Here is a 19,637-nt window from a genome sequence, read left to right as displayed (position 1 = left end):
AACCTTAAATGCATATTACTAAGTGGAAGAAGCAAATCTGAAAAGGCTATGTACTGTATAGTCCCAACTATATGACTTTCTGGAAAAAAACAAAATTATGGAGACAATAAAAAAATCAGTGGATGTGGGTAAGGGGAGAGAAACGAATAGGCAGAGTATAGAGGATTTTTAGGGCAGTGTAAATAATATGTATGATATTATAATGGTGGGTATATGTCATTATACTTTTGCCTAAACCCATAGAATGTACATGAAGAATGAACCCTAAGGTAAAATTTGGAGTTTGGGTGATTATGATGTGTCAATGTAGGTTCATGCTTGTTTAAAAAAAATGCCCTGTTCTTGTGAGTGATGATAATAGGGGAGGCTGTGCACATGTGGGGGCAGGGGAGATCTCTATACCATCCTTTCAGTTTTGTTGCAAATGTAAAGCTCCTCTAAAAAAATAAAGTCTTTAAAGTGGGGGATAAATATTGCCTCTACTCTGGGTTTTGGGTGTTAAGATACCTGCTTGAGCACCCACTGTACCAGTGTGAAATAAAATTTGTCTATCTCAGATCTGTTCTTCAGCATCGTTTAGTTGCAAACTGAGATCCCAGAGCAGCCTCCACAGCTCATCCACATGTCCTCAGGAGGGAGCCCCACCCCTGCTTCCTTAACTTCATCAGGCAGGAGCAAGATGGACTCTGTTCCAAAAGAAAAATTACCAAATCCCCACATTTAGGAGATTTCCCTTTATTCTGAGTCTGGGAGAGTAAAGACTGACAAAACCAGTGCAGTCTAAGCCAGCACACTATACATGATGAAACTCTGAGCTTGTGCAACATTGAGATTTTATAACTTATTTATAACCTCACATTCTAAGATAGTATTTATGCCCAGGAAACTTTTCTTGAAGGGAGTGGGTAAATTTTCATTTACAGTTTAATTGTCCCGTGACATCAATAAGCATTGGATTTGTATACCAGTAACAGGAAACTCAATAATTACTGGCTTAAGCAAGTTAGGATTTACTTTTTCATGTAATGTGTAGTCCAGAGATTGACAATCCATGGATGATGCAACTGCTGAAGGATGTTATCAAGGAACCCATATCCTGTCTTCTTAGCTTATGTTTGTTGTCTTCATGATCTCAAGATGGCTGTTGTATCTCTGGAGACTTCATCAGAGTTTTTGGAGGAAGGAAGGGGGAAGGATAAAGGGAAATTGCTTCTTAGAAGGCTTTGCATTCTTCTGGTAGACGGTACCCTCTCAGAGATTGATAACCCCCTTTCCTTGGCCAGAACATGTGGCATAGTTGGTATGACTTAATATTTATCTCATGGTATCTGGAAGTAGAATAGAAGAGTGGTTGAGAACATGGATCTGAGTTTGAAAATTGGCTGTGTTACTTCCTAGCTGTGTGACTTTTAACATTCTGTGTCTCAATTTCCTTACCTATAAAGTGGGTCTAGTAATAGGTAGGTACCTATGCTGTTGAAAGGATTAAGTGAGTTAATATATGTCATTGTTTTAATGGACATGCATAGTTTGTGTTAAGTATTAGTTATCATTAGCATCTTCACTACCTAGAAGAGTTATTGAGATTGGAACTAAATTTTTCACTCAGGAAATTCGTTTTCTTTGAGATAGGAAATAGAGCATTTAGATGGTTTTGTACCAGGGATGATTGAAAAAGATGGTAGAACTTAAGCACTCGTGATTGCATTATACTATCAAAATTTATGGTCAGGGTAAAGTATTGGAGTCAGTTAAATTATTCATTTAATTCATCTTAGAACTTGATGGTGCTTAGGGCCATCTTGAACAAATAGTCATTTTACCAGCAGTCCCCTAACGTTCATTCAGCTCAATAGAAATTTCATCTCATCAGTAGAAAGTTTGAAGACTTAGCTATGTATTGAAATATGATTTTGTTGGTATTGTTACTGACTTTTTCCAATTTGTAATCACTCTACTTAAAAAAATGTATTAATTATTTTTCTATTCTGTTTTTAGCCCTATCTGCTTTGATATGATTGAGGAAGCATACATGACGAAGTGTGGCCACAGCTTTTGGTAAGATGATTTAATTTAGTGACATTGTCTTTTGGCAATTTTTAACTTGTGTGTAAATGTAGCCAGTGAGAAGTTATGCTTTTAAAGCTACTGTTGGTTATTTTGAATCATATTTCCTTGACCGATACACCTTTACAGGTTTGAGAGCTCAAGGCAAACATGTGGTTGCTGGTATAATTTCTGTGAAATACTTAGATTTACTATCAGCCTTATAGATGAAACTATAATAATAAACTTTTGGGTTTCTTAATTGTTTAAAGAGCTTTGACTGCTGTTTTAGGAAATTGGGGGGTGCTGGGTAATTAGGATGAAGCATGAAGCACCTTTAACTCACTTGTGGCGGATAGATGCGAGGGCCATTAAAGCAGGGTGGAAGGTCATTGGAAAAGGATATTAGAGGATTAAAAAGTTCTGTGTTCTTTAACACTTTGCTCAGTGCTGTCTTTAGGTTATATGTCATGCTAATCTGTATATTTTAAAAGATTTTCAGTTGTGATAAAATATACTTAACATTTACCATCTTAACCATTTTTAAGTGGAGTAGTATTGAGTATTGTAACATTGTTGTGCAAATCAGTCTCCAGAATGTTTTTATCTTGCAAAACTGAAACTATACCCATTAAACAAGTGCCATTTCCCTCTTATCCCAACCTCTGTCAATCACCATTCTACTTTTTGTGAATGTGACTACTCTGGATACCTCATATAAATGGAATCAAACAATATCTGTCTTTTGTGACTAGCTTATTTCACTTAGAGTGTGCTCAAGTTTTATCCATGTTGTAGCATGTGTCAAAATTTCCTTCCTTTTTGAGGCTGAATAACATTCCATTGCATATACAGTTGGCCCTCTGTATCTGCGGGTTCAGCATCTGTGGTTCAACCAACCACGGTTCCAAAGTATTTGAAAAAAAATTCCAGAAAATTCCAAAAAGCACAACTTGAATTTGCAGCTCACCGGCAACTATTTACATAGCATTTACATTGTATTAATTATTATAAGTAACCTAGAGATGATTTAAAGTATACAGTAGGATGTACAGTAGGTTATATGCTAATAGTACACCATTTTATATAAGGGACTTGAGCATCCTTGGATTTTGGTATCTATGGGTGTCCTGACAGCAATTCACTGTGGATACTGAGGGATGACCATATATATCATATTTTGTTTGTGCATTCTTCTCTCTATGGACACTTGCATTGCTTTCAGCTGTTAACTATTGTTAATAATGTTTCTTTGAACATTGGTGTATAAATAGCTTTTTGAAATCCTGCTTTCAGTTCTTTCAGGTATATACCTGGAAGCAGAATTGCTGGATCATATGGTACATCTGTGTTTCATCTTCTGCAGAACCTCCATACTGTTTTTCATACCTGCAGTACCATTTTACATTCCCACCAACAGTGCACAGGGTTCCAAATTTTCCACATCCTTTCCAACACTTGTTATTTTCTGTTCTTTTTTAATAGTGGTCATCCTAATGGGTATGTAATTTGTGTATGTTTAATTCCTTTAGTTTATTTACCTATTTATTTGATTGGAGGTGGTATATTCTACTTGCAGTCAGTCATCTCCCTAAATTATTTACCCTCTTTGTTTAGTATTTCTGTTGTGTTCTAATATATCTTATTATTCTAATTCATGTTGAAGTTAGACCCACAGTTTTATACTGAGGTTGAATATGATATCTGGTAGGTTGATATCCATTAGTGAAGACGAGTATTGTCACCAGTTTGTAAGTCCTTTAGTTTGATCTGGAGTGCAGTGCTTTGTTGATAGGTATATCCAATCTGCCAGTCATTTAGAAAGAAATTTTAGAATAAAAATAGCTTCCTTAGCTTGCATTATCTATGTCCTTTATTAAAATAAAAGTTATTAAAATGATAAGAACAATGTATACTGTTGGCTATAAAAACTTTCATTGTACAGAAAGGTATAATATGAAATGTAAATGTTTCCTTTCCCCTAGCCTTTCTTTTCTACTTTCTCAAAGATTATCTCTGGTAAGAAGTGACTGTGTATTCTTTCAGAATCTTTTTGTTGGTTTTTTAAAAAAGGCCATCTTGCCTTCTTAAATAATTTTTATTTCCTGGTATATATTGCATTTACATTATTATCATTTGTGAATCACTTTCTTCTATATATTGCTACTGAAATTCTGGTCATGTGGGTCTTGACACATGTATGGGCTTGGTCTTTTCAGGCTGATTGTTTAGCAGTAGTGTTCTCTTTGGTCCATTAATTGATCCAGCACCTTAGCATTCCATAGGAAATCATATACTTCTCTTAGAGACATTGGGTTTTGATTATTCTGGAAAATTGGGTGATTTATGGTAGGCTTTCTCAACCTTGGTAGTATTGACATATTAGACCAGATAATTCTTTGTTGTGGGTAGCTGTCCTTGGTATTTTAGATTGTTTAGCAGTATCCCTGGCTTCTGTAGTAACCCAGTAACAACCCTTTTACTCCAAGTTGTGACAACCAAAAATGTCTCCAACCATTGCCAGATATCCCTTAGAGGACAAAGTAGCCCTTAGTTGAGAACTACTGATATAAAGCTAAAAGAGCAAGTTCTTGAAGTTGGTGGACCAGGAATCTAGGTCTGGGTCTAAAACTTACCTTTGTCAAGTCAGTCAATATATCATCATCTTCTGCTCTCTGGCCCCCAACCCCCATTGTCTTCCTACCCTTTCACTTCTCTTCTTTCATAGATTTGAAGGTGTTGAAGTGTGAAACAGATTGTAAAGTGAGGTTTCCATTTTTCCTAACTGCCCTTGTCTAACATATTCACTGTGGCATTTAAAAAAGCTTAAGAGTCTGCTGAATCAGTTCAATGATCTTGCTTCAGTATGTTGTGAAGTACAATAAATTACTAATTGACTTTATAACTAGACAGGCCGGGCCTTTTCAGTGAGTCCTGTAATCTTCATGGTGTGAGTTTAGTTCGTTGGTTTCTTAAATACCTTCTTTTTACCTTTAAATAAAAATAAAGGTTAGATCTTTGTTACAATTCAAGTTACTTTGTTACACTCTGATGTGATCGTGTTTTTTTAAAAAAAGTATTTATTTTTTTATTTTTAGCTGTGTTGGGTCTTCGTTGCTGTGCGCAGGCTTTCTCTAGTTGTGGCGAGTGGGGGGCTACTCTTTATTGTGGTGCGCAGGCTTCTCACTTGTGGTGGCTTCTCCTGTTGTGGAGCATAGGCTCTACGGTGCGGGCTTTAGTAGTTGTGGCTCGCGGGCTCTAGAGTGCATGCTCCGTAGTTGTGGCGCACAGGCTTAGTTGCTCTGCGGCATGTGGGATCTTCCCGGACCAGGGATCGAACCCGTGTCCCCTGCATTGGCAGGCAGATTCTTAACCACTGTGCCACCAGAGAAGTCCCTGTGATTGTGTTTTAAAATACCTACCAGAAAGCAGGTGTTGGTAGGATAGGGATGATAACATTGGTAGGAACCAATAAACCTGGAAGCTGACAGTCCCATTGCCAGGCTTGATGAACTGTGAGACATTTTGTTCTTTTGTTGAAAGCAAAAGTTCTTAATTATTTACGGTGAGACATGAGAGGCCTGTGGAACTTCAGTCATTAACAGTAGCCTGTTGTATCAACTGTTTGCTAAGTTGAACCCTGGCTGGTTACCTGGAGCCAAGCAGAATACCACTTCAAGGCTCCATCCAGATTATTAACACTAAATCAAATTGGGCCACATCAACTGTTTATTCCTTGTCCCACTTAAAAATGATAAGTCTTTCCTAGTAACAGGTTGGAGACATTATAGCGGGAAGTTCTTTCACTTTAAATCATTCCCACTTCGCAGTGAGCCTGCTATTAGCTATAATCTAACTGAAACTCAATGATATAATTTTAAAAATCTGGCTTCTGTATGACATAGAGGTAAGGTTTGCTCTTTTTCTTTCCCCTTTGCTGCCTCCAGCTTGTCCCCTGCCCTCTGCTTCTCAGACCTCATGTACGTCAGCTCCTGATTTACTGTTTGCTTCAATAGAAACTAGTTATAATTAACAGGGTCCCTCAGTGTTGTCATCTTGCAGCATACCTGTGATCAAGCCTGGGTGTCAGTTTGCCTTTTGGGACTTTTGACTAATCCATCACCTCATACCTTACTATTAGTCTTTTTTTGTACCTGGTTCTTATATAGAACCACTGGTACTGATTTTTTTTTCTTTTCTTTTTATAGTTCCTTCTTTTTTGAGAATTTTCTAATTATTCAGTTTTCTGTATCTACTCATCCCTGTTGACACAGACAGAAAAATCAATTATATTTTGTAGGTAGGTATATACTTAATAGAAGAAACAGAGCAACTGTATACATCCGTGGAGGAATATTCATTCTTTGTGGTCAGATCTACACTTATCAGGGGACATAGGTACCGTTAGCACACTGTGGTACTGAATAAATTTTTTTAAGAGTTGCAGTGTGAGTAGCTATTGAAAATTTCTCAGGTAGACCCAAAATATATATCCTTCTTATCTCTTTTTGCCCACCTATTTTGATCACTAGTTTAGGCATATACTCTTCTTTTGGAATCCAAAACATTGCATTTGGGCTGGTGATGGTCAAGGAGATAGATGAGTGAGAATGAATTAGAGTTACTGTATTGAGACTTTCTCGCAGTGTTTTATATGACCCAGAAGGCAGCAGAAGTATGTTTCTTTTTTGGTTATATCTATTTTCTCATGCATTCAGAATTTATTGAGTTCCAGCTCTTTAACAGGATATTGTGCTAGATATTGAGGGTACAGAGATGAGTAAAACAAATCTCTGCTTTTAATGAGCAAACAGAAGAGGGGCTGACAAACACATACACGGATTAAGTACAGAATAAGACAGTTACTATTTCTCAAGACTAGGGAGGGTCTACCCAAGGTGGTAGTGAGGCAATAGATGTTATAAAATAAACTTGATACATCTTGTTATCACTGCAGTTTTATACAGGGGCGTGTCATTTGATTCATTTAAATTTTATAGTATAGATGGTTATTATCAAGTACAATGCAGAAAAGTCATTTGAGCTTCTGTTTCTGAGGACAGTTCCTTCTGGTTGTGTCCTAGACTATCTTTTTCTTCTAAGAGAGGATGGTATGGTGGTAAGCTTACTGACAAGGGATATGATTAGGATGCTGAAGAAGGGAGAGGAGAATGTTCTATTGGATTCAGGAATAATTTCTTGTATATTGACAAACTCTTTATCTGGCTTAACAATTTAGCTTGTTTTTCTTGTCATTTTATTTGCTCATTTTCTGACTACCATTTCTTTTCAAAAGCCATTTGCTAAAACCCCAAATGTCCTTCTTCTGCTTATCTGTCAATCCCTGTCTCCTGTCTTTAATAACCCTCTCATAGTCTCTCCTTCATGACTTGCTTTATTTGAACTTGCAGGTTTTTTTTTTTTTTTGGCTGCACAGTACAGCTTGTGGGGTATTAGTTCCCCAACCAGGGATTGAACCTGGGCCACGGCAGTGAAAGCACTGCTTGAGTCCTAACCACTGGACTGCCAGGGAATTCCCTGCAGGTTTTTTTTTTAAAGGATTAAATCTTGTCATGTATTCTGGTAATATTAACTCATTTCCTTTTCCCCTAAGCAGACTATAAATGTTCCCATGTTGGAGCTCTTAATCTATTGTATTTGCATATCTTCTTTATGCTTTTCCCTTGCAATAAAATGAAAAAAAAATTTAGAATGTTATTTCTTTCATTGAAGTTTCCATGTAGGAAGTTTCCTCTCAGATATGGAGCCTATCTTTTGGTAATGTGGTATTCCTAGCCTTGTCATAGTTGCAGGAGCTGAAGATATTGTTTCTGGAACACTGTGCAAGTCATTTGTTCTGTATGTAATATTTGAGTACCTGTTATATGCCAGGTGTTTAATCTTTGGGCCCCTGTACTGTGCCAAAGACCACGCTACATTGATTCCCTATAATGTCCTTCTTTTTGCTTGTCTTGCAAGTAACAAATGTGAGATGAGAAAGTAGATGATAACTAGAACAGAGCAACCTGATGGATGTAGCATTTTGTTTTGATAAGGTGGAGGGAAGTAGGTAGATATAAAAATCTGCTTCAGTTTATGAAGCTGAAGCAAATTTATAGTAATTTGGACACAGGATAAAAGAGTTACTGTCTTTTTAGGAATCATCTTATATGTAAATCACCCTTTAAATTTCTTAGAAGTAATTTTTTTTCCTGATTGTTAGGAGCAGTACATGTTTACTATAGAAACTTGTAGACACCTACAAAGAAAAAGTTTCCCATAATTATATTACCCAGTGGCACATACTGTTAACATTATGGTGAATGTCTTTTTCGGTTTATTTTAAATGTTCACATTTAAATGCTTTCAGTTTTTGTGTGGAATCTTTAGGATTTTCTATATAGACTATCATTTCATTTGCATACAATGACAGTTTTACCTCTTCCCTTCCGATCTGGATACCTTTTATTTCTTTTTCTTGTCTGGTTGCTGTGGCTAAAACGATTAGAACTAGTAAATGAATTGCGCAAGGTGCAGGATACAAGATCAATATACAGAAATCTGTTCCATTGCTTTACAGTAACAATGAAATATCAGAGAAAGTAAAAAAAAAAAAAAAAAAAAATTCCATTTAAAATCACATCAGGGCTTCCCTGGTGGCGCAGTGGTTGAGAGTCTGCCTGCCGATGCAGGGGACATGGGTTCGTGCCCCGGTCTGGGAAGATCCCACATGCCGCGGAGTGGCTGGGCCTGTGAGCCATGGCTGCTGAGCCTGTGCGTCCAGAGCCTGTGCTCTGCAATGGGAGAGGCCACAACAGTGAGAAGCCTGCATACCACAAAAAAAAAACAAAAAAACAAACAAACTAAAAATAGAGTTACCATATGACCCTGCAATCCCACTCCTGGGCATATATCTGGAGAAAACTGTTAATTCAAAAAGGTTCATACACCCCAATGTTCATAGCAGCACTATTTACAATAGCCAAGGCACGGAAGCACCCTAAATGTCCATCAACAGATGAATGGATAAAGAAGATGTGGTATATATACAGTGGAATATTAGCCATTAAAAAGAGTGAAATATTGCTATTTGCAGCAACATGGATGGACCTAGGGATTATAATACAAAGGAAGTAAGTCAGGCAGAGAAAGACAAATATTATATCACTTATATGTGGAATCTAAAAAAATAATACAAATCAACTAACTTACAAAACAGAAACAGACTGACAGACCTAGAAAACAAACTTATTACCAGAGGGGAGTGATAAATTAGGACTATGGGATTAATAGATATACATTACTATATATAAAATATATAAACAGCAAGGATTTGCCATAAAGCACATGGAACTATATTCAATCCCTTGTAATAATCTATAATGGAAAAGAATCTGAGGCTGTTCATCTGATACTAACACAATATTGTAAATCAAACTATAGTTTAATAAATACAATTTAAGAGTTTTAAAAAATGTACACGTACATAATTTTTTAAAACAAATGGAATTGTATCCACTGTGTTAGAGGTTATTTTTATTTACTAACATAATTATATAGTGACTTTTTTCCTAATGTCGATTTGATATTTCTTTGGGGTTTAGTTGAATGACATTTTCAAAGTTTTTTGTTATAAGACAATACACAATTGTAAAAAAACAAACATTACAGAAATATATAATCTAAGAAGGCAAAAATTTCTCATAATCATATTTCTCCAGCTGTACCTATAAATAGTTATTAGATTATTTTTCATGGCGTATAGTTACATATTACAGTGTGACTTTTATTGGCTGTATACATTGCATTGGATTGATGTTTACAAATTTATGTAGTCAATTTCCTAGTGTTTTGGTTGCTTCTAATTTATTTTGCTATTTACAGATAACTTTGAATGGGACATCTTTCTACATATATATATCTGCTTATTTCTATAGGATAAATTCCTAGAAGTAAAATCACTACATGAAAGAGAATACACAGCCTTAAGTTTTTCCATACAACTTGCCTTCTAGAAAATGGCAGTTCCTGCAGCAGTACATGAAATTATTCATATCTACATGTACTCCTTAACTCTGACAGTTTTTTCTTTATTTTTCTATTCTGATTGGTAAAAACTAATATATAATTTTAAATCAATTTTTCATCCTAATGAAAGTGATGATTTCCCATGCTTAATGACTAATTTTTGTCTTGCTGATTTTTCTGTTCTTCTCTTATTTTCTTTTCATTTGAATGAGCTCTTTTTGTATTGAGGGTATCAGCACTCCAAGGATACAGATAGTCTGTTTGCTTAACTAAATTACAGGCATTTGTTTTCCTTGGTGTTGTTATATACTGTTTAAATTGCATAAACTTAAAAGTTAGTATATCTTTTAAAATTTTATATCTAGTAGGCTTGTTATTTGAGTTTATTTTTAAATAATATTTTAAAATAACTTTTGTATACTATTATCTAATAAATGCCCTATGTATCTTCTAATATAAAAGTATAAGCTGAAATAAATTTGGTAACTGCTAGATAACTTATGTTGAAAATGAGGAATAGAAAACTAATAGGCATTATTTTGTGACTAGTTTATTAATTTATCACTGATTTAATCAAGCTATTTTATTTTTTCTCTTGTTTATAGCTACAAGTGTATTCATCAGAGTTTGGAGGACAATAATAGATGTCCCAAGTGTAACTATGTTGTGGATAATATTGACCATCTGTATCCTAATTTTTTGGGTGAGTCTTTGGAATGATTTTTAATTTTTAAAAATATTTAGTTCCCAAAAGGGTGTGTTAGCACTAATTTATTTAGAGAACGTAGCTTAGAGGTAAGCAGTCTCTCCTACTCAGCAGGGTGCTTTTCCCAGTCTTCCCCGGGTTGTGACGTTGATTCTATACCATATGTACCATATCATATTATATTTAAGTTTCATTAAAAAAAAAATTGACTGGTACAACTCTTAGATTCTTACATTGATGGCTGGACAGAATGTGAGGCTAAAGGAGAATGCCAGAGTTCCAGATACCTGTCTGTATATCATGTTGTGCATTCCTGTTGTTTCTACTTCTGGGGCAGAAGTGAGAAGCAATGGAGGAAAAGGTTAATGGAGAGGCGGAAGGGAGATAAAACTTGTATATGAGGACTCCTAGATGGAGGAAGAGAGTCTGTGACCTGGGGAGGCGATTGAAAAGTAAAACTGGGGAAAGAAAGACAATGGATATGGAATTTTTGAGGGAGGAATGGTGACTGGAGAAGAGAGGCACAAATAGGGAACCCTTAAGGTAAATGGTAAGTGATTGGGAATAGTATCTAGTCAGAGGCCAATTATGAAAAATCTAAAAATTCTACATGTTGAAAAGCCTAAGATATTGTGGAAAATCTTTAGTTTGAGTTTTTGGAAATGAAGATTAATTTTCCAAAGATTAATTTTCAGGTATGGGTAGGCATGAAGTAGGGCACTACTGGGTATGTATATCAGAAAGGATAATTCTTCATTCTAAAGAGTAACACACTCAGAGTTAAGGATGTGGTGTCTACTTGTGTATTAGATTCTGACTTGCCAGTGCTTTGGTTGCAGTTTGATTTGTTTGGTGGTTTATAATACATCATGAATTGGAACCTTTTCAGCCATGGCTTTCCTTTTTTATCTCTGCTCTAAAATTACATTGGCTTCAGTCCTTTTTTCTCTTTCACTCTTCAGTACAATCCAATATATTTTCATACAGGAAAATCATCAGATGATTGCATAGCAGAAATGAACTCTGAAGGAAATATTTTGAAGATCTTCTGTTGGAATACCAAGTTCTTCTAGGTAGATAAAGTCTTGTGGCAAACTAGGAGAATGAACTTAGGAAAAGAAGAAACACTGAGTGGTATGATACTCTGTGGGACTGGACTTCATGAGCTAAGTTAGGTGAAATGGAAACCAAAGTCCCACAAAGCAGAACCCTTTGTCCATGAACTCACAAACATGGATTGATGCTGCTTTGTGCATCTAGAATCACTCTTCTATGAGTTGTCATAACTTTCGAAAATTACTTCTTCTTTTGGAATGGTTAAATACAGAAAGGAATCCAGTGGTCTGAAGATTTTGGTATTGATATTTACCCAATTTAATGAGTCCAAATTCTGTTATGTGAATTTCTAAATAGTGAGATAGAGAGAGAGAGAGAGAGAGAGAGAGAGAGAGAGAGAGAGAGAGAACACCATTATACTGATATGGAAGGAATATGAAAATACAGCAGTAAGATGTAAAGTAATTTCATACTTTATATATTCTCAAATGTATATATTCAGTGAATAGTGAAGTCATAATTACTGATTTCCTAAGCTAGAAATTATCTTGTCAATGATACAGTTTTTTTTTAAAAAAATTTATTTATTTATTTATTTGGCTGTGCCAGATCTTAGCTGTGGCACAAGGGATCCTCACTGCCGCACACGGGATCTTTGTTGCGACATGTGGCCTCTTAGTTGCGGCATGCAGTATCTAGTTCCCTGACCAGGGATTGAACCTGGGCCCCCTGCATTGGGAGCGTGGAGTCTTAACTGCTGGACCACCAGAGAAGTGTTTTTAACCTTCTCTTTATATGGATAAAAATTTTTGGTTTTGGGTAATTGGAGTGTGTTTTATGCCCATATTTGAAATCTTTTAATTATAGTGCAGCTTCCAGTGTGATTATTTATGTCAGCCATAGAAATAACATTTTATCCTGATATATCTATTTCTGTTTTACTGCCCATCACCCTTTCCAGTCTTTAGCTTTGTACAGTGATGGTCAAATCCTTCGGTTCCCATGCACTCAGGATGCTACTGAGATCTATTTCTGAAAGTGGAATATCATTTGTTTTTTCTGTACTGAAAAAACTATTCCCATTGCTTTAGTCTGATTTACATGATTTGTATAGTGCCTGTAGTTCTTGGTTGGATTAAAAAGACCTTGAACCTTTTAAAAGTAATTTCAGATTTCCTCTTGAGCATGGTGAAATAAGTATAAGTTCTATGATTCTGAAGTGTTCTAGGTAGACTTGCACCTTTTTTATTGCTAGGTTAGGACCCTTCACTTTTAATGCTTTACGTTTACCTTAGTCATGGATAGAGGGCTGGGCTACCCATTTTCTGTAGCAGTGGTCTTCAAACCTTTTTGCTTGGGTGACCCATATAAAAATTCTGAAAAATAATGTACTTCTTCCCACATTGATGCCACATTTTAAATGAGCATCCACATTTTTTCTTTATAATTTAAGTGTTTGTAAAGGATATAATTTTAGGAGTATTGTAAATACGGTTATTTAAAAATAAGCTTTATCTCTTTTTAAAATATATCCAGTAGAATCTGAATAGTATAGTGATTTGATACTTATCATTGATTCAAAAATAAATACTTTTCATTAACAATGGGAAATTTCATTCTTTGTCTCTTTGAACTTATTCTTAAATTGCATATTGCTCACATAACTTTTTCCTTGTATAATATATTTCATGCTTGAAATTCTTACTGATTTATCTGTCATACTTTTCTGTAACAGAAAATAGAACTTATAGACCTTGAAGTTTCTTTTGAACATAATTTTATATTAAGTATTTTAAAAATCTTAAATGTTTTATCTGAGTTGTTATTGTAATTATTAGACATGCAATTGATCAAATAAATATTTACAAATTTTATAAAGTATTAGACATAAAAATTTATTGAAAATCGGCTGCTTAATGTGTGATGGTGTCCTCAATTAGTTCCATTGCCATTTGTGGTTATTACTAGGACAAGGACTCAGTTTCATTTGTATTCTTTTTATTTATTTATTTAGGATCATCACAGCTTTTTAAAAAATTGAGATATATATAATATTGTGTAAGTTTAAGATTTTTCCTTTTTATTTTTGAAAGGGTAAGTCATGAGAAACTTTGCTTACATAAATAATTTGATGGGGTTTGAAGGAACTTTGTTCCTGCTACATCACTTAGTTCTTTGATCTCCTTCTGAATTATGTGCTTCAATAAAAGCACTTACTTAGTCAAAAAAATTTTTTTAATACCCTATTAGTTAACAAGTCCACTCCTTTCTTCACTTTTAATGAAAGCAAAGAATTGGAAGCTAAACACTCAAGTAGGATTAGGTTTTTCTGGTCATTAGAGTCATGCGCTTTTTTGTCAAGACAGATATTTTGATTTTTCCTTTCATGCCCTAAGCACTACAGTAAAGTCCCTCGTTTTTCTTCTTCCTCTACCCCCGCCCCCCCCAAAAAAGGCTCACTCTCACTCTTCACCTTTCTATCCCCTTGGTCTTGACAGCTCTCTTTCTCTCTCCTGATCCTGGAAGGCTCATGTGGGGTGAGGGGGTGTCTCTCCTCCCACCTCTGCAGTTGCTCTCCTACACTCTTGCCAAGGCTTAGCTCTCCCAGTCCCTCCATGATGCATGATCTCTCTCCAGCTACCAACCCCTGCCCACCACCCCCCAGCAATCTCTTTTCTAGTGTTCTCTGTGTATAAAATTTGTAAATTGAATATTTTTATCTCTCTAATGAATGACCCTCTTATTCTTTAATGTAAAAGGTAACGTACACGCAAAATTTAAAATCCTTGTTTAAAAAAATGTAGGCAGCTCACATAACGTCTTACTACTGCCAAGTGCTTTCCCAGGTGCTTTATGTGAGTTAACTCATTTAATTCTCAGTCCTATGACATAGGTAATTGTTGTCATCCTCATTCCTCCAGCGAGGAAACTAAAGCACAGAGAAGTCAAGTAACTTGTGTAAAGTTCTACAGCCAGTAAGTGGCGGAATTGGGATTTGGTCCTAAGCAGTCTGGCTTGAGTATGTGCTTTTACTATACTATCCTGCCTCTGAAAAGACAATTGCTAGAATGAAAGCTTTAGCAGTAGAAAGGCATTGTTTGTTCTTAGTACTATGGCTATTATAAGGATCCAGAGAATTATAATTATGGATATAGAATATTCACATTCAGTGGTATATGAGATTTCTTGGTAAAATCCAATGTGGTGTACATATTTAAGTATTACAATTATTTAAGTTACAATTTTTATTTAAATAGCTAATTCTGTAACTGAAACATTAAATTCTTATTCACATACTCCTCTTTATTCCCACTACGTTATTTCAAGTTCTCTCCTTTATCTTCCCTGGATTATAATAATAACTGCTTGTGAGATAACAGACTCCTCATAATCAGGCTCTGATCTGTCTATAGTTCCAGCCTTAGTTCTTAGCCCCTGTTAATCACTGACAAAATCACTCTGATCCTGTGTTTCAGCTATATTGATTTTAAATCATCTTATATCCTGCTATTTTATGACTTTACCCCCTCCACGCACACACCATTTTTTTTGGCCGTGGAATCTTAGTTCACTGACCAGGGATTGAACCCAGGCCCATGGCAGTGAAAGCGCTGAGTCTTAACCACTGGACAGCCAGGGAATTCCCCCCACACACCCTTAATGTGAGTTCTTTTCCACTTTTCGTCCTGTTTAGTAAGTCCCTGTGTGCCTGTTATGGCCCAGTTCTAATGTCACCTTCTTCTGTGTGAAGCTTGCTTGTTAATATTTTAATTGATCCTTGTCCTTTGTTCTTTTAAAATCTATTTCAATGATAGTACTGATTATCATATTATAACTGCTGCATCACATATATTTCTCTTCCTACTCTGAGTTGCTTGAGTCTTGAATTAAGTCTTACTTAGGTTGAGTCTTACTTAATCTTTAAAGCTTGGCTCCTAGTGTGGCCCTGGAACCTCTCTGATTTGTTCGAAAATATTTGTAGTAGATTGTGGTATAGTGGGAAGTATTAGATAGTTGGGTTTGTTTCCCAGCTCTGTCTTGTATTGTATGTCACCATGAGTAACTTCCTTATGCTCTTTCTAATATTCCCTCATCTCTAAAATGTGAAGAATAACCCATAGGATAATGTCTAGGAATTAAAGGCTAATAAGGTAACAAGCTTAGTGCTAGTTGTCCTTTTCTTTATCAGTTTATTTTTTTTATCAATTGGGTGTTAAACACAAAAGAATCCAATTAAAAGTGGTTTGAACATTAAGGAAAATGTATTGATTTATACAAAAAGAATTTTTAGAATTAGTTAAGTTGGTATCTCAGTGATATTATCAAGTTCTTCCCATCTTTCTGGCCTTCTGTCTCCAGCAGATGTGTTGGTTCTTTGGCTAGCTCCCCTCAAGATTGCAAGATGGCTTTAAGCAGTTCCAGATATCATCCCTTAATGAAGGGAGAAAAAGAACTTGTTTTCTTCTATCCTTGTCTTCTGAAAGACAGCATACCCTTCATTGGTCAAAATTAGGTCACATAGTTAACCCTCCATCAATTGCTGGCAAGAGTGTATGACTAGATTGGCTTAGGTTAGTCAAGATTCATACCATGGGGCCAGTGAAGGATCTAGCCTCTCTGAAAGTATGTGACAGTTGGCATTCTGACATTTGGAAAAAAATCCTATTTTTATTTTTAAAAAAGGTTAGAATGGTTTATGAATAGGTAACTGACAGTGTTTGCCATGATATTTATGGAAAAGTCACAAACAAAAAGAACAACAAATAAAAATCTTTAGTGCCTACCTCATAGAATCGGCCAGTTACCCTGTAGAGCATGGGACGATCTCATACAGTGAAGACTTGTCTTTCTCCAAGTGCTGATAGTGTCATCATTGAGACATGTAAGAGAAAGTACATATTCTGAAGAATTCTCCTCTCGTAGTAATAGTAGTGGTAATAATAGTAGTTGTAGTAGTAGTAGCTGCGGCAAAACTGTTTCTAATTTGAAATAAAATAAAAACTTAGCATTTTCTACTTAGCATTTTTTAAGGTTTGGGACTTTTTAAAGTTAAATAGAATCCATCTAAACAGAACAATTGGACGATACATTTAATAAAAATATAGATTTTGTGTGCTTTTTGTTTTGTTTCTGCTTTCAGTGAATGAGCTCATTCTCAAACAGAAGCAAAGATTTGAGGAAAAGAGGTTCAAATTGGACCACTCAGTGAGTAGCACCGTATGTTTCAACTCTTACTACTATTTTTAATAAATCTCAATTTGCTGTTTTTATTGGTTTAATATTAATTAGGTATTAAAGCTTAGCATATTATTGATTTGTCTTAAAGGAGATTTAAGATTATTCTATTCAATAAAGAACTTTCTTACCTGCATTGTCTAAAATTTACTCTTATCTTTTGAAAGGTCTGGTGAGATTACATAGAGCCAGAGTTGGCTTGTAATACATTACATTTGAAGAATTATATGGCAGGGTGAAACTATGGGTGGTAATTTGAAAAAAAAGACTCTCAGTTTAAGAGGATTAGCCCAAATTATTGAAGCAAATGAGCTTAAATTAATACCTTACCAAATACAAAGTTGCAAATATGGTTAGACAAGTAATTAAAATCCAGGCACTTATTTTGAAGAGAATTATACCTTTAGAGATGCTGACTTAACATGTCTTAAATATGCCTTTCATATCCATTGTTCAAATTTATTTAGGGGAGAAATAGTGATTAAATTATAATTAGAAGGCATTGGGGAGCCACTAGCTGGGGAAGGAATAGGTTGGAATGTCATAGTTTATTTTTGATATGTTATCTAATAAGCATATTAGGAAGTAGCAAACATTTATTTTTGACTCTCTGAAACAATTGTCTTAGGAAGTTGTTGTGTTTCTTCTTTTCTTTGTTTTTAGAATGGCCACAGGTGGCAAATATTTCAGGATTTGTTGGGAACTGACCAAGATAATCTTGATTTGGCCAATGTCAACCTCATGTTGGAGTTACTAGTGCAGAAGAAGAAACAACTGGAAGCAGTAAGTGGCCCCTGAACTTTAAAAATTTTGTTTTAAATGGTGCTCTGTCAGTTGCATTGAAAAAGATCTAGAAATGTTTAAAAATAATAGGGTAGGATTACTCAGTCCATCCAGTTTTATTCAATAAGAAACGTCTGCAAGCTACCACTTCTAACAGGTTCCCCTTTTTCAATTCAAGGAAAGAACAAATTCCTTATAATACAACTTACTGGCAATGGCCAGTTTGTATTAACAAAAGCTGAATGTTAAGATCATGAGAAAGTACAGTTTCATTTTAAAAGGGAACAATTACATTGGTTATTTTTTCTTCTAGTGAATCTTCCCCTCTTCACATATGGAATTTGGAGGAGAAAACAGTGATTATTTCTACCTACATAAAATCCTTCCAGCAGGTGTTGATTGGCAGTAGCAGCAGTCTGTGGCTTAACTAAGGGTATTTAGAAAGATGGGAACTAGAAAGAAATTATATTCTGTTTCATGTAATGGAATCTAAATAAATGAAAAATTGCATTTATTTCTGGTAAATAAATGTAAACAATATAAAATGGGAATTTGCATGTGTTCGTTAGGAATTGAGTATGCTTCATTATAAAGAATATATACCTTAGCACAAGCAAATACCCACCCTGACCTAGCTTAAACAAAAAGGGGATATAAATTGACAGAATAAGGGACTGAGTAGCTTACACACATAAAAGGAAGGGCTTAACAACCAAATGTTGGGAAGATTGGAACCATCACTTCTCTGGAGACTATATGCAAATGAAATCAGATACTTGAATGTTGTTGGGAGATTTTCTTTTTTACTTTTCATGACTGTTTCTTTAGGACAGGTCTGATTTTCTTTTCTCGGATTTTTATTATGTGGCGGATAATGTGGTCACCTGTACTTCCTCATTTATATTTATGTTTTTTTGATCAAAGAAGAAAAAGAGCTTTGTAGCTTGATTTTAAAAAATTCTGTGGATAGATTCTGATTAACATAGCCTGGATCTGGGTACCACTTAATATAATGAGAATCTCTTAGTAGGAGAAAGGAGTAGGTGAGGTTGAGCTGACCAAAATGAGTCTACCATGCTGTGTCTTTTTTGTGGTGGGAATTTCTCCTGTGTTTTTGGTCGGGGGGTGGGGGGGACTTTATCTTTAATTTATTTTTTTCTTTCAGTTTTGTTGAGATGTAATTGATACATAGCACTGTGTAAGTTTAAGGTATACAGCATAATGACTTCATGCATATATTGTGAAAGATTACCACAGTAAATTTACTTAACATATATCATCTCATATAGATACAAGAAAAAAGAGGAAGAAAAAGTTTTTTTCTTTGTGATGAGAACTTTTAGGATTTACTCTCTTAGCAACTTTCAAATATACTTTCCAGCAGTGTTAACTATAGTCATTATGTTGTATGTCATATCGTCAATACTTATTTATCTTAAAACTGGAAGTTTGTGCTTCTTGACCTTCATTCAATTCCCCCATCCCCTGCTTCTAGTAACCACAAATCTGATCTTTTTTTGTGAGCTTGGTGTTTTTAGTTTTTTTGTTTTCTTCTTTTAAGCTTCCACATGTAAGTGAGATCATGTAGTGCTTGTCTCTCTTTCTGACTTATTTCATTTATACTGCTCATAAAGTCCATCCATGTTGTCACAAGTGGCAGAATTTCCTTCTTTTTTATGGCTGTATAGTATTCCATTGTATATATACCACATCTTTATCCAATCATGCATTGATGGACACTTAGGTTATTAATATATCTTGGAAATTGTAAATAATGCTGCAT

At 35.2% G+C, this 19,637-nt stretch overlaps 1 protein-coding gene across 5 annotated transcripts in view; it reads left to right on the top strand.

Moving 5' to 3' along the window:
• Positions 1 to 19,637, top strand: part of COP1 (COP1 E3 ubiquitin ligase) — a gene marked incomplete at its 3' end in the record, with an annotated part of 273,496 nt that overhangs the window by 35,908 nt on the left and 217,951 nt on the right. For 4 of the 5 annotated variants that reach the window (XM_082656825.1, XM_082656827.1, XM_082656824.1 and 1 more), the window contains exons 2-5: positions 1,999 to 2,058; positions 10,680 to 10,777; positions 16,977 to 17,053; positions 17,735 to 17,854. In XM_082656825.1, coding sequence (XP_082512951.1) covers positions 1,999 to 2,058; positions 10,680 to 10,777; positions 16,977 to 17,053; positions 17,735 to 17,854 — 355 coding nt within the window. The remainder of the gene's footprint in view (positions 1 to 1,998; positions 2,059 to 10,679; positions 10,778 to 16,976; positions 17,054 to 17,734; positions 17,855 to 19,637) is intronic. The other variant, XM_082656826.1, reaches the window with a different exon arrangement.

The sequence above is a fragment of the Grampus griseus genome, assembly GCF_964374135.1.
Source record: "Grampus griseus genome assembly, chromosome: 1".
Lineage (NCBI taxonomy): Eukaryota > Metazoa > Chordata > Mammalia > Artiodactyla > Delphinidae > Grampus > Grampus griseus.
The sequence above is the reverse complement of the archived record's forward strand: the minus strand, read 5'-3'. Positions and strand labels throughout refer to the sequence as shown.